Source organism: Myxine glutinosa, chromosome 1, assembly GCF_964187855.1.
Source record: "Myxine glutinosa chromosome 1, kmMyxGlut1.1, whole genome shotgun sequence".
Taxonomy (NCBI): Eukaryota; Metazoa; Chordata; class Myxini; order Myxiniformes; family Myxinidae; genus Myxine; species Myxine glutinosa.
The window spans coordinates 299,728,256-299,742,290 of NC_136261.1; the positions used below are offsets into that span (position 1 = coordinate 299,728,256).

At 42.1% G+C, this 14,035-nt stretch overlaps 1 protein-coding gene across 12 annotated transcripts in view; it reads left to right on the plus strand.

The window, feature by feature from the left end:
* The window catches only part of LOC137439362 (uncharacterized), a 53,233-nt gene that overhangs the window by 19,476 nt on the left and 19,722 nt on the right, over window positions 1-14,035 (plus strand). For 7 of the 12 annotated variants that reach the window (XR_013621345.1, XR_013621346.1, XM_068135141.2 and 4 more), the window contains exons 4-6: window positions 7,618-7,704; window positions 13,066-13,147; window positions 13,230-13,302. Coding sequence is in view for 10 of the 12 variants with exons in the window: in XM_068135141.2 (XP_067991242.2) it covers window positions 7,618-7,704; window positions 13,066-13,147; window positions 13,230-13,302 (242 nt within the window). In the remaining 2 variants the exon portion in view is untranslated. The remainder of the gene's footprint in view (window positions 1-7,617; window positions 7,705-13,065; window positions 13,148-13,229; window positions 13,303-14,035) is intronic. The other 5 variants (XM_068135087.2, XM_078768145.1, XM_068135095.2 and 2 more) reach the window with 3 other exon arrangements.

The following is a 14,035-nucleotide window of genomic DNA, read 5'->3' on the forward strand; positions in this document are numbered from 1 at the left end:
CCTTGTGAGCGAAATATCTTGAAAAATAAACGAACTACTAACTTCTAATCTGGTTTGTGGGTGTATCTATGCATAAGGGAGAACGCTATTGAAAATTGGGTCACCAAGTCAAAATCCAAGATGGCCGCCTTGCATCTTCCACTTTGTCAACTCGCATCACTTCACCGACGGGGGACCTAGGCGTAACGCTTGTTTACAATGACAATAAGGCCAGCCCTAAAACCATCCATTAACCAAAAATAACCGACATAACTACCGACAGAAACCCGAACAGTCCCGGTCTCAGCAACTAAACCTCGCCTCCAAGATATCGTAACCGGCAGGCCACACGCCGAGCTTCGTGATTGGTCAAGGAGACATGAGGTGATTCAGTGGAGCTCGGCGATTGGACAGGATGACGTCATCGAGAGGCTTTGCGAAAGAGGAAGAAGAGTGCATTTCTTCTTTGTCTTTTGTCTCTCTTGGGTGGCTCGGGTGCTTCTGGCTCGGGTGCGCTTGTGAGGAAAGTTTTCAGAGCCTTTGTGGAACTATTTTGATCGTGAGGAGAAGGTGTTGGGGGCGGTGGGGTAGGGGGGAGGAATCTTGGCGATTCAGGCCGAGTGGAGAGCGAAAGAGGACCGCCCGCATTTCCCGCAATACTGACCTGACGTTTGTGGCGCCATGGAGAGTGACTCTGCGCCATTGTTGGAGGGTTTCCTGGGCGAGCGGCTTCAGGCCACCTTGGACTGCAGACCTCACCACGTGCACCATTTTGAGGCCACAGTTGAGTGCCAGCTGACTAAAAGAAAACATTTTATTTCTTTAATCTTTCCCCTTGTCTGTTTTTGTGTCTGATGGAGGATCCTCAAAGTAGGAATTTCGATTATTTAACCTCAACCTTTATTTCATTCGTTGCTTTATTACGGCGTAGCCCATCGGGCAGAGCCGTCTAGAACAGTGTTTGTCCGTTTGTATGTATGTATGTATGTCCCCTCAAACATATATCAATCAGAGCTGAGAATCTGGTCACATGACAGGGTGATGTGATTACGTCTGATGTCATTACGGCGGTGCGGCGGTTGACTCTCCACACACCGCCATTTTGATTTATATGCCGTTTAGGCCGAACATATCGTCGAACCTGTCGTATATCACAATCGCCATGCTCTACCTTGACATTTTTCATTCAGTGTGAAACACAAACAAACCGATTGTTAAAATGACAATCAAATATCGAAAACATCAGCGTTATGTCTCTTCCAACAATACTGTCGTGCGTAGCCTCCGGTTAATACCAGAGGCTCGCGGATGGACCAAAAACGGCTTCAATTGAGGTGACGGCCAATACGGATTTTGCTATGGTCGCGCGGGAGGATTAAGGAAAGTGGGAGCTGCGGTAAAAGCTTACCTGGAGCGCGCCGACTGCAGCTTCGATCCTGCAAGGAAATTAACTCGACACGGACACAAGCTTTTGAATGGAAGGGGAAAATAATACAAGGGTTTATTGAAATGAGAATCGGGACAGGGAAACGCGACGATAATCAAAGTCCTAAATTGGGATCCCACACACCAGACTCAACAACAGACACAGGAATGGATTTACGAAAATAACACGTTCGTTATGTAATTGTGAAATGTAATGTAGTGTGCAGTCTTATCTGTCTGTAGTCTTGCAGTGTAACTCGGCCCCGCTCGCGTGCCACCAGGCCCCGCTCCAAGCCTCTCGCCGCTCCCACGAGGTCCATGCACCAAGCACCACGCGTCCAAAGCACCAAAAGCACCACGCGGCTCAAAACACCGCCAGCGATCTCCACTCACGATCGGTCTGCCAAGACGAAGAGAGCGTGCTGCGCAAGACGAAGCGCCGGATGTCCAAGAGGAAGGGCTGCGCAAAACAAGAACCGGATGTGTTCTCTCCCAAAATGTCGTTCGGCGCGCGCTGATACAGTCACGTGAAAAGGTAAGTACACCCAATGTAAAGTTTTGACTTTTTCAACATATTTCAACATACAGCTATTTGATCTTCATTTCAACAATATTGATAGATAAAAGTGATATAATATAACAAATATCATGAAACATTTACATTTTGTAGTCCATTGTATAATTTAAATAAACATAAATGCAAATTTTGCATGTGGAAAAAGTAAGTACACCCCTACATTTATCACTACTTCAAATACCTAAAATGAGAATCAGGTGCACCAGCTCAGGTGCAAATGATTAGAACATCGTTAGAGAGGATCTTGGAGGAACCTGTCTTATTTAAACTTCAGACATTTAATTTGATTTGCTCTTTGTTGTTGAAGTGTGCGGCATCACCATGCCTAGATCAAAAGAGCTCTCTGAGGCCTTCAGAAAGAAGGTTATAGATGCCTACGAGTCTGGGAAGGGATTTAAAAAGATCTCCAAACAATTTAAAATCAATCATTCGACTGTCCGGAAGATCATCGAAAAGTGGAGAAGATTCCAAACAACTGCCAACTTGTTCAGGCCAGACCGCCCCAGCAAGTTCAGCCCGAGAGGAGACCGCAAGATGCTGGAAGAAGTCTCAAAGAACCCCAGAATGTCATCACGGGACCTACAGGTAGCTCTTGCCACTGTTGATGTCAAAGTGCACGAGTCTACCATTAGAAAGAGGCTGCACAAATTTGATCTACATGGGAGGTGTGTCAGGAGGAAACCTTTGCTGTCCAGAAATAACTTCAGGGCAAGACTAAAGTTTGCCAATGAACACCTAGGCAAAGATCAGCACTTCTGGAACAATGTGCTCTGGACAGATGAGTCAAAGGTAGAGCTATTTGGCCACAGTACCAGAAGACATGTTTGGCCAAAACCAAAGACAGCATTTGACCACAAGAACCTGATACCAACTGTAAAGCATGGTGGTGGAAATATTATGGTTTGGGGCAGCTTTGCTGAATCAGGGCCTGGGCAGCTCACCATCATAGAATCCATGATGAATTCTTCATTGTACCAGAGGGTGCTTGAGTATAATGTGAGGCCATCTGTCGGAAAGTTGAAGCTCAACCGAAGGTGGACCTTGCAACATGACAATGACCCTAAACATACCAGTACATCCACCAAGGAATGGCTGAAAAGAAAGAAATGGAGGGTTCTGGAATGGCCAAGTCAAAGCCCGGATCTAAATCCCATCGAGATTTTTGGGGGGGATTTGAAACGAGCTGTTTTTTGCAATCGTGCATGCTGTGCAACAATTTTTTGTTGAATAAATTATTGCAAAGTCAATTTTTCATTGTTTTTTGTTCAATTAGATCACCTTTATCTGTAATACTGTTTCAATGAAGATCAAATATTGATATGTCCACATATGTTAAAAAGATTAAAAAACATTTCATGGGGTGTACTTACTTTTTCCACATGCGAAATTTGCATTTATGCTCATTTAAATTATACAATGGACTACAAAATGTAAATGTTTCATGATATTTGTTATATTATATCACCTTTATCTGTCAATATTGTTGAAATGAAGATCAAATAGCTGTATGTTGAAATATGTTGAAAAAGTCAAAACTTTACATGGGGTGTACTTACTTTTTCACGTGACTGTATAACCTTGCCGGTGACATCAGCCTTGGCGTGCTACCAACCAGCGACTTCCACCGAACCTTTCAGCTTTGTGCCTCTCGCACTCGTTGGCTGGAGGTTCGCGCCTAGCGCGCTGACCAATCACAGGACCGTAGCGTGGTGATAGCTCGTAGCTCGTAGCGTGTAGCGTGGTCATAGCACGTAGGTGCAGCTGGCCGTGGTCCATGCGGTGGCGCCCCGAGCCAGCCCCCTTGCCTGTTCGTCTTCCAAAGTCATGTCAGGGAAGGGAATTATTTAGTGTTACAATAAAGAGCCTAACTTAGTGTCTAAATGAATGCATTGCCATACAGGACAAAGGTTTGGCTACCAGGTGTGACACACCGGGGCGTTATTCTTTAATCCCTACTCTATTTATCACTCGAACATCCTGGTATGTTCACTGGTATACTCTTAACCGACAAAACGCCTACACATGAAACTTATTACAGGGCAGATTCCTTACCGCGACAGACGAAGCACGTTACCTATTCAGATCTATCTGGCTCTAGATATTGCTACCCCACCCGACATAACAATACGGTATGTATAGGCCTTAGGCATTATGACTCATCTTCGGACCGCTTTGGACAAATTAAGCCCAGGTTTCTTAATGCAGTAGTGTATCGTTTCAGTCGTATCGTTTTCGTAATAATAATAATAATATCGTAAATATAATCATAATACTTTAATCCCAATGTCGTGAATGGAAGGTTAATGGATTGAAGCGGTGTATGGTTCATGATCAATGATGAGTGGTGTTCGGCACTAATATTAATAACCGAGGAAGTAAGGAATTCACCTCGTTTTTTTTGATAGTAATATCATTTTCGAAATAATGATAACGTAATGTTGATATTATAGTAAATCTAATCATAACACTAATCCCTTCGTCATGACTGCAAAGTGCAAACGTACTGGAAGTTAAAATATATCATGTTCTACATATTAAAGAAGCGGCAGTTTTGTGTCTGTTACGTCATTATGTCTATGATGTCATTACGACGGCTTCTCCACCGACCGACATTTTAATTTACAAGTAGGCCTACACCCGCTCACTATGGGAGCTGCAGAAAGGGTCATTCTTCTTTGGGGTATATAGATTACAGTCAATCTATGGTCGGGTCTCAAGAACATTGGGTTTGTGTTCATTTACCAAGTTTCATGTGGAGAGATTACCAAGTGGTTTAAGATTTCGAGCAAGCACGCCATTCAAAACCGTTAAGGAACAGCTGGCTTGGCAAGCACTAGCTAGCTGCTCGGTAAATGAGCACATCTCCATACCTTGTGGGGTATATAGATTACAGTAGATCTCCGCTCAGTTCTGTAAGTAAAACTTACCTCATGGATCTCGAGATTCCTCCAAATCTCTTTGTTTAATGTTATAAGCAGAATTAGCGACTGTTTGAAAAGCTAATCATATGTGTTTGTGATTTCTAATATTTTACAAGCCCGGCTATGCCACTGTTAGACTTTTTGGTCTTGTTTTTATTAAATCATTATCGTTGCATTTTCATTTGTTGTGTCGTGTTTTTTTGTTCGAGGGTTCATGAATAAACCCGTGTGGCTTCTGTTCGGGTAAGCACCTCACTGCCTTCATTCCCGCGCACGTCATAAAAATAACTGTCAAGAATTCAGAGTTCACCTCGGGAGTAAAAACGTTCGGTCATTCGTCACCCAGTGGTCTTGATCACTGGGGCACACGGCAATATTTCAAAAAGTTATGGATGGATTATGACAAAACTTGGTAAAGGGGATGGTTAGGCAACAAGAACAAGCAATTCGATTTTGGTTCAGGTCCAAATCCAGAAACGGCCTATCAGTGGGATACAAAACATAAACTGTTCAGCCTGGCGGAGGTATACGCTCTGCTGAGTGCTGTTCTAGTTCATTCGGTTATAGACAGCAACATGTGAATTCTCAATTCTTTGCCTTTTCCTGCACCTGTATATTCAGTCAGAAGTGGCATTTACAGTAAAATAGAGGTTTCAAAATAGTACTCTTGCAATAGAAACATTGATCCAGTGTGTAGCTTATCCATAAATGATGATCACATGTTTTACAAATTTTAAATGAATACCTTCTTCTGCTTAATGAATCTCACAAGACTAGTCTTGGCATTAGGCTTAAATGTCCTTCACCCAACTTAACACAAACATGTGAAAGTGGGCCAAGGGCCCACGGGTTTGCTATCACGTCATAGTGATTGTTCTTGTGACTGAAACTGCAAATACCCTTTGGAACACTGTCAGGCAGGGTAACCAGCCAGTAAGTGGAATAGGTTTCACCTGCATGTAATCAGTGGTTTAACTTTAGAAAAATTAAGGAGTTTTAATCTGAGGAGTTTAACTACTTATCGAAGGAGTTTTAAGGTGCAACTCACTTGGTCAACCAACAAGGCAAACATGAAAATCGAGTAGCTTTCCAAAGAAGTCATACATAATGTGGTGGAGGACACCGTTCAGGAGAGGGTTTTAAGATTTTAAAGTCACTTGTTATCCCTTTGAGTATGGTGAAATCCATCATTAAGAAGTGGAAGATGTATAAAACCACCAAGTTAAGTGTGTAATTAGCACTCCATTGATTGTACTCAATTTTCATGCTGTATCCATTGCATTGTGTAAATTTCCCTGCCATTAATTATTAAGTAAAACTATTAAATCCTTTCCTCATTTTGATTTTATGTCATGACCAAGACCTGCATTTCAGAATCGGCCTTTAAGGGTAGCACGTGAGCGGGGGTCTGCGTCCACATTTTAAATTCATAACTGTCACGTCGCCAACTGCTGAGAGCTATTGTCCTTGTGGTTGTACAGCTTACCTCATACCGCTCAGCTAAGCTTACAGGGCTCACCCCTGGTGGACTGGATAAGACCCAGGATCTCTATGCTTTTATGTTACGATTGGTGTCTGGAGCGGAATTGGACCCAGGGTCGAATCCTTCATTGAGGACTCAACTGGGGGGAAAGGATGAGGGGGTGTAAGCCCCTCGAACCAAATTGAAATCCAAAATTGAGTAGCATTTGGCAATTAGTTACTTTGATTGACCGGGGTAAATGGTTTTTATAATACAACACGTTGGAAGATGAGTGTGGCCATAGAAAGAAAGAGGAGCAGAAAATGGGGAAGAGGAATGGTTTTGGTGTGCTCCATTAATGGTACTTATGTTGAATATGATGAACAGACAACAATGTATGATTGGCATGACGATCAATGATACGAGATCATATGCACCCATCTGTCAGGACACCAGGCACATGATTAAGCAGCTTTTACAATACGACCAGCAAGTAGTGATGCAGGGAATTGCAAGGTTGAGCCGTGGTGTGAAATTGCGCTAACAGCTGTGGGAAATTTACAGAGAACAAAAATGGGAATTAGTGGACAAACTGTATCAGAAGCAAAGGGAGCGAGTAAAATAAAGGGACTTGGCACTGCAGTAGGTAAAGCTGATGGAGAAAATCGCTGCGAAGCAAGAATGAAAATTTGAGCAGAGGTTGAAAGAAAGAGAGGCCGGAGGAAGAGAGAGGCCAGCTTCAAAGCTGTCTTCCATTTTATTTCCAAAGTCTATTAAATTCCAGCAGCAGATACAGTCTCCCTCGAAGCCTCTAATATTTTGATTCAAACAAGAACATCAGGTTGAGATGTTTTTATCATGTAAGGGCGATTTAAAAGAACCATACATGATGTTGTTGCTGTGATTATTTTTTCTTGATATTATTGAAATGTACGTCAAGATATCTTCCTGCAGTATAGTTACGTTTCAAGTATATCGATAATTTATCAACACTCAAATCAAAGTGTGGATCAAAGAACAGACTGTTATTACTACCAACTTGTAAAATATAAGTTCGATTTAAGGCATTAAGGAACTTTCATTTGAAAATTTTAAATGACACTTTTTTAACTTCCTTTGCTCATTCCTTTTCCTCTTTACCAATTCCCCCATCACAGAATACAGCACAGCATTGGAAAAAAAACACTTTGTGATCTGTTATTTATTTTTATTATTTGTGTTTCTCATCACTGTTCACCCTTTTTAATGGGCAGAAAAAAAGCATAGCAGTGTGGAATTGTGAATCTGGCCACAGCCATCATCTCGCCATACCACTTCATGGAAGTTTCTGCATATCCACGGTATTCCCAGAATTGAAATACACAGTAAACCCTTATATATCGTGGGTTTAGCTATAGCGGTTTCGATCATTCGCGGGCAACTTCTCTGGATACCTATTTAATTATTGTGAGGCTTAATTTTGACCATTCGTGGGTTTTGAGCAGAGTTGTGAATCATTTTTTGCATCCACATGGGTGTTATGTCGCACCAAATGCCTTTCCTAGTTTCACGCACACCATAAACAAAAAAATGAATCTACGTTGCCGTATATCCATAAAAGTGAGGCAAAATAACTGTGTAAGTGTTGGTGCAAGTGCTCCCCAAAGTGTTTCTCACGCACCGTTAATATTGGCACCCAAGCGTCAAGTGATGGACAAAAGTGAATTGTTCTCCTCCTCTTCTCTTTATAAGGGGTGAGATCCATTGGCACCAAGCTTCTGCCCTGCCTTGACCACAATACACCTCCACTCCCCTCTGTCCTCAGCCAACTCTCTCCACTGTCCAACCACTCCCACCTTATAGATACCCCTTTTCACACAATCGTCCCATCTCAACCGTGGTCTTCCCCTTTACCTCCTACCCTGTATCCGCTCCTATCCTATCCGCTCCTATCCTATCCGCTATCAACCTATCCGCTCTCTTTTCCATTCTCTCTTCCCCCATCCGCACCAAATGTCCAGCCCATCAAAGCCTGCATTTTGCCAATCTCCCCGTAAAGATCATCTGCACACCAATTTCCTCTCTGTTCATCCATTCTCCTTCTATCCACCCTCCTCACTCCCGCAGTCCTCCTGACCCAACTGTTCTCGAAAACCTGCAGCCTCTGTTTGTTTGTTTTCTCTCCATCAATGCCACCATCTCCAGACCGTAAAGGCAGGCTGGTGTTATGCACGACATCAGAACCTTTCCTTTCAATCTCTTTGAAATCTTCCTGTCTGCCAGTACACCCTCCACCCTCCTCCACACATCCACACCCATCTGAATCCTCCTCCATATCTCTGCCTCTGATTTACCATCCCCGGTCACTTTTACACCCAGATACTCAAACCTATTTCCTTGTCTGATCTCCTTCCCCTCTAACCTGATATTCATTTATTTTCTCTGCTGCCCAACCCACATCACCTCTCCATGCTCATTTTCAGCCCATGTTTCTCAAACTCCTGCTTCCACTCCCACAGTACTTCCTACATCTCCCGCCCACTCTCCACCACAACAACCAGATCATCCGCATACAATATCCTTCCCAGAATATCTTTCACGTTTACCTTCCTGCTTACCATCTCCATCACCATGATAACAGAATTGAGCTGAGGGCGCTTCTTTGCCTCAAACCGATGTTCACATTGAACTCCTCCGAAATCCCAGGACCAAGCAACACTCTTCCCTTTGTTCCCTTGTGCATCCCTTTCACCAACCTAACTTCTACCTCCAGCACTTCAATCCATCTCGGTGTCGCCATCACCATCTCTCTCGGGCTAGTATCATAGGCCTTCTCCAGATCCACAAATCCCAATGCCATTTCATCTTGCACCTCCAACCTCTTCTCCACCAACTATCTCAGCACAAACATCCCATCGGTCGCTCCCCTACCTTTTCTGAACCCCTGCTGCTCTTATCCGATCTCCTTCTCCACACTCTTCCTTATCCTCCCATCCATAACTCCCTCCAGCACCTTCATGACATGACTAAGGAGTGTAATGACCCTGTACTTCCCCAGATATTGAACATCACCCTTCCCTTTCCATATCAGCACAATTAACCCTGTCTTCCACTCCTCCAAAATTGACCCATTTCTCATGCATACATTCAACAACCTCTTCATCCACCTGACCCCGACTTCTCCTACAGCAATTATTATCTCAGTACACACCTCATCAATGCCTGGAGCCCTTCCCTTTTTCATCTTCCTCAATGCCATCCACACATCCTCTTCCTTATCCTCCCATCTTCCATCCACACGTGATCCATCCGTGATCTCCACCAATTCCACATTCCACTCCATATAGCTCGGTACGTCCAACTCGCCGTTGCTTCCTTCCCGGTTCAACAGCTTTTTGAAATATCCTTCCCACACCTTCAATACTGCTCCCCTCTGTCACGGAATTACTGAATCTAGTGCAAAAAGGCAGAGAAAGTGATTATCTTGTGCGAAAAAAAAATCGCTTTCCTTTGGGATTTGGTGGTTTGCGGAGCTGCAGAACAGTTTATAAAAGAGATACATTGACGGATTGCAAAGGGAAACAATTTAAGAGATTAATAGGGGATCAATGATGGGGGCTTTAGACACATTACAGAAGGGAGGTGCTGCATTTTATCTGCTTCAGCACAGCAGGTGACTTCATCGTAAAACAGATATATATTTATTTTTCATATTTATTACCCTTGCCCGAGGAAAGGGTATTGCATTTGAGTCCGTTTGTTAATTGGCAAAAAAAAAAAAAAAAATTGACAAGTATGTTGATTCCTCCAGTTTGTGTGTTTGTGTGTTTGTGTGTTTGTATGTTTGTCTGTTCGCTCACTTATACTTGCCTACAGGTCAAAATTTTAAACCAATCTTCATGAAACTTCACCAAATGGTAGAGTTCATGGTCCAACAAAATCCTATATATTTTTGAGGTCAAAAGGTAAAAGGGTTAACATAGGCCACTTTCTGACACCATGTGGTCAACATAGGCCACATGGTCAACCACTTTCTTCAAATTTCTAAAATCCTCAATTTTCATCCGAATGACTTGAAATTTGAATGGGATTTTCATATCGGCGAACTGAATTCAACCACCAACTATTTTGAGATCAACATAGGCCAAAAGGTCAACATAGGCCTAAGGTGCAACCACTTCTTTCAAACTTCTAAAATCCTCAATTTTCATCCGATTGACTTGAAATCTGAGTAGGATTTTCATATCAGCTTACTGAAACCAACCACTAACTATTTTTGAGGTCAACATACGTCAAAAGGTCAACATAGGCCAAATTTCTAAAATTGTCAATTTTCATCCAATTAACTTAAATTTTGAAGACGATTTGCATATCAGGTCACAGAGTTCAACCACCAATTATTTTTGGGGTCCAAAGGCTGCTCTACCGAGTGCCATTCTACTTTGTTCTCTTTTGCCAAGTGTCGCATGATGAATGATTTTTCATTTGTGTTTGTGTGTTTGTTTCTGTCCGCTCACTTATACTTGCCTACAGGTCACAATTTTAAACCGATCTTCACGAAACTTCACCAAATAATAGTTTGTGGTCCGACAAAATCCTATATTTTTTTTAAGTCAAAGGTCAACATAGGCCAAAGGTCAACCACTTTTTTTTCAAATTTCTAAAATCCTCACTTTTCATCCAATTGACTTTAAATTTGAATAGGAATTTCATATCAGCTAACTGAATTCAACCAAAAACTATTTTTGAGATCAACATGGGTCACAAGGTCAACATAGACCAAAGGTCAACCACTTTTTTCACATTTCTAAAATCCTCAATTTTCATCCGATTGACTTGAAATCTGAATAGGATTTGCATATCAGCTTCCTGAAACCAACCACCAACTATTTTTGAGGTCAAAATAGGCCAAAAGGTCAACATACACCAAATTTCTAAAATTGTCAATTTTCAGCCGATTAACTTAAAATTTGAAGACGATTTGCATATCAGGTCACAGAGTTCAACCACCAATTGTTTTAAGGTCAAAAGGATGCTCTACTGAGTGCCATTCTACTTTGTTCTCTTTTGCCAAGTGTCGGTCTATGAGTGATTTTTCATTTGTCTGTTTGTTTGTCTGTCTGTATGTTTGTTACTTGCAAAATCGAAGATTTTTCAATTATATTGGTTGGTCTTGTGCGTTATTCTGTCTCTGTCTGTTTGTTTGTCTGTATGTCCGTCGCATACAGGTCACAATTTTCAACCGATCTTCACGAAACTTCACCAAGTTGTAGAGGTCATCACAATTGAGAAGCCTATTGATTTTGAGATCAAAGGTCATCTGGAGGTCAAATTTCTAAAATCGCCATTTTTAATCCGATTGACTTGATAATTTAACAGCATTTGCATTGTGCCTCATTGAATTGGGAAACCAACTATTTTTGAGGTCAAAAGGTCAAAGGTCAATTCCAGGTCAAACTTCCAAAATCATCAATTTTCATCTGAAAAATCAATATTCATCCGATTGACTTGAAAATTTAACAGCATTTGCATGGTGCATGGTGTCTCACTGAATTGGGAAACCAAATAGTTTTGAGGTCAAAAGGTCAAAGGTCAACTCGAGGTCAAACTTCCAAAATCATAAATTTTCATCCGATTGACTTGAAAATTTAACAGCCACGTAGTGCCTCATCGCCGCAGCATAGTGCCTCACTGAATTGGGAAACTAACTATTTTTGAGGTCAAAGGTCAACTCGAGGTGAAACATCTAAAATCATCAATTTTAATCTGAAAAAGCCTCACTTTTCATCCTGTTAATCCGAGTTTTGATCAAGATAGTCAATTTTAATCTTGATGAAATGGACAATTTGATGGTTCAATAGCAACGTTTTTGGGGGGTGGGGGGGGGGGGCGGGGGGTGGGGGTGGTGGTGGGTCGGTTTTGCAAGTATCGTGCTCTGCATGATGTCTTCTTGTTTGTTTGTTTATTTGTTCGCACAGAATAAATATGATTTTCTCTGCAACCGTTGGTCAGATTGACAGGAAATTTTCACCATCGGTGAAACTCCACCTGTATAATTTTTTTATGATAATTATGACGTCATCGGTCACGTGGTATGGGCGCCATCTTGGAAACCCCCCCAAAAATTGCACCTCTATATCTCTGAAAGTGCTGCATAGAAAAAATTGAGACATGGCTCATTGTAAAGAACTCTCCATGTGGAATAACATGTGTTAATGATGTCATAGGTGCCTCCATTATGACGTCATAATTCGACAAGTACAAAACTTCATCCGATCAAGATGAAATTTATTGAGCATCATCGAGGGATAAATTGGTGGAGAAAAAAAAAAAGATGTCATCGGTCACGTGGTTCGGCCACCATATTTCTTTAAACACAAAAGCCTTAAAAAAACACTGAAAACACATCCTGGCGAGGGTCTGCAATCTGATTGCTCTTTGTAGTTCCAATTGCGAGATGTTTATTTTTGGCTGCAGCACACCTTCCTCTATTTTCTCTAAGGCCAGGAACCTAACACCTTTTTCCCATAGGCACTTGGTTTTAACTTTCGCTGTTTTAGATATTGCGGTACTTTTCAGGAACGCAACTCCCGCAATGTTTAAGGGTTTACTGTACTGTATTTTCTTCGCCTTCTATGCCTCCTACCACTGCTGTTTAATGAACTGCTTATTAATGCAGCACACACTGCACAGAGTGTTTATTTGGTTTTTGGTTGCACCAGGAAGAGGCAACGTCATCACGAGACCCCTCCAAGGAAACGCAGCCAGTTGGCTTGGTGCATGTATCTTCGACGAGACAATCAGGTGGGAAGGTTTTGGTCCCTCACCACTCATTGTTTTATTCAGTTATTCTCAAAGCTACAATTTGAAAAGCGTTTGGTGTCAGTCACTTATGTGGCTTGTTTTCGTTTGTATGTGCTAGGGGGGCAAGTGCAGAAAGATGGAGAAAATGAGAAAAGGTGAGATGTGAAAGAGGGGAGATGCAGTGAACGTTGTTTAATAATCATTTAATGGTGTGTCTCGCTATCGGCAAGAGGTGCCATGTGTATTCTTTGCTGTGAGGTTTTTGGTGAGCGCGGATAAGACCTGTCCTGTGTTTCTGTAGCGTCTACTGAATTACATCAGTAATTCACTTACATAAAACTTCACTTACATTAAGCCATAAAAAAGGGATGTAGCATCTATATTTGATTATTTGGTTATGTAACCTACTCCAGTACTACTACTTTCAACAACCCCAATTAATCCCACCTTGCGTGGTTGACGATGTGGGAAGTTGGCACAAGTCGTTCACAAAATGGCTGGCCTACCTGGTGTTCGACTATAATTGATTTGGGAACTGGCGATGACTCGCCTAATCTTTGTGAAATAGTGATATTGATATCTTACATCCACCAACTAATGTTGGGAGACGGGACACTCAGCTTAATGCCCATTACTCTACGATCGCCCCGAAGCTCCAATCCGCCATTTTATCGTTGTCTCGATAATCGAACCCAAGCTAGACAGCTCAAAGTCCTTTCAAACCATTTCTGCTTGTGCAACTTGAAAGGCATATGCATTGTGAAATAATTTGCATTCAATTTTTTGCAACAGCACAAGTTGTAATCCACATTTGTCTCACCCTTAACCGACTTGATACAATACTCGTGTACGCCCCAGTGATGCTCCTTACAGGCTGCTCATTCCTTG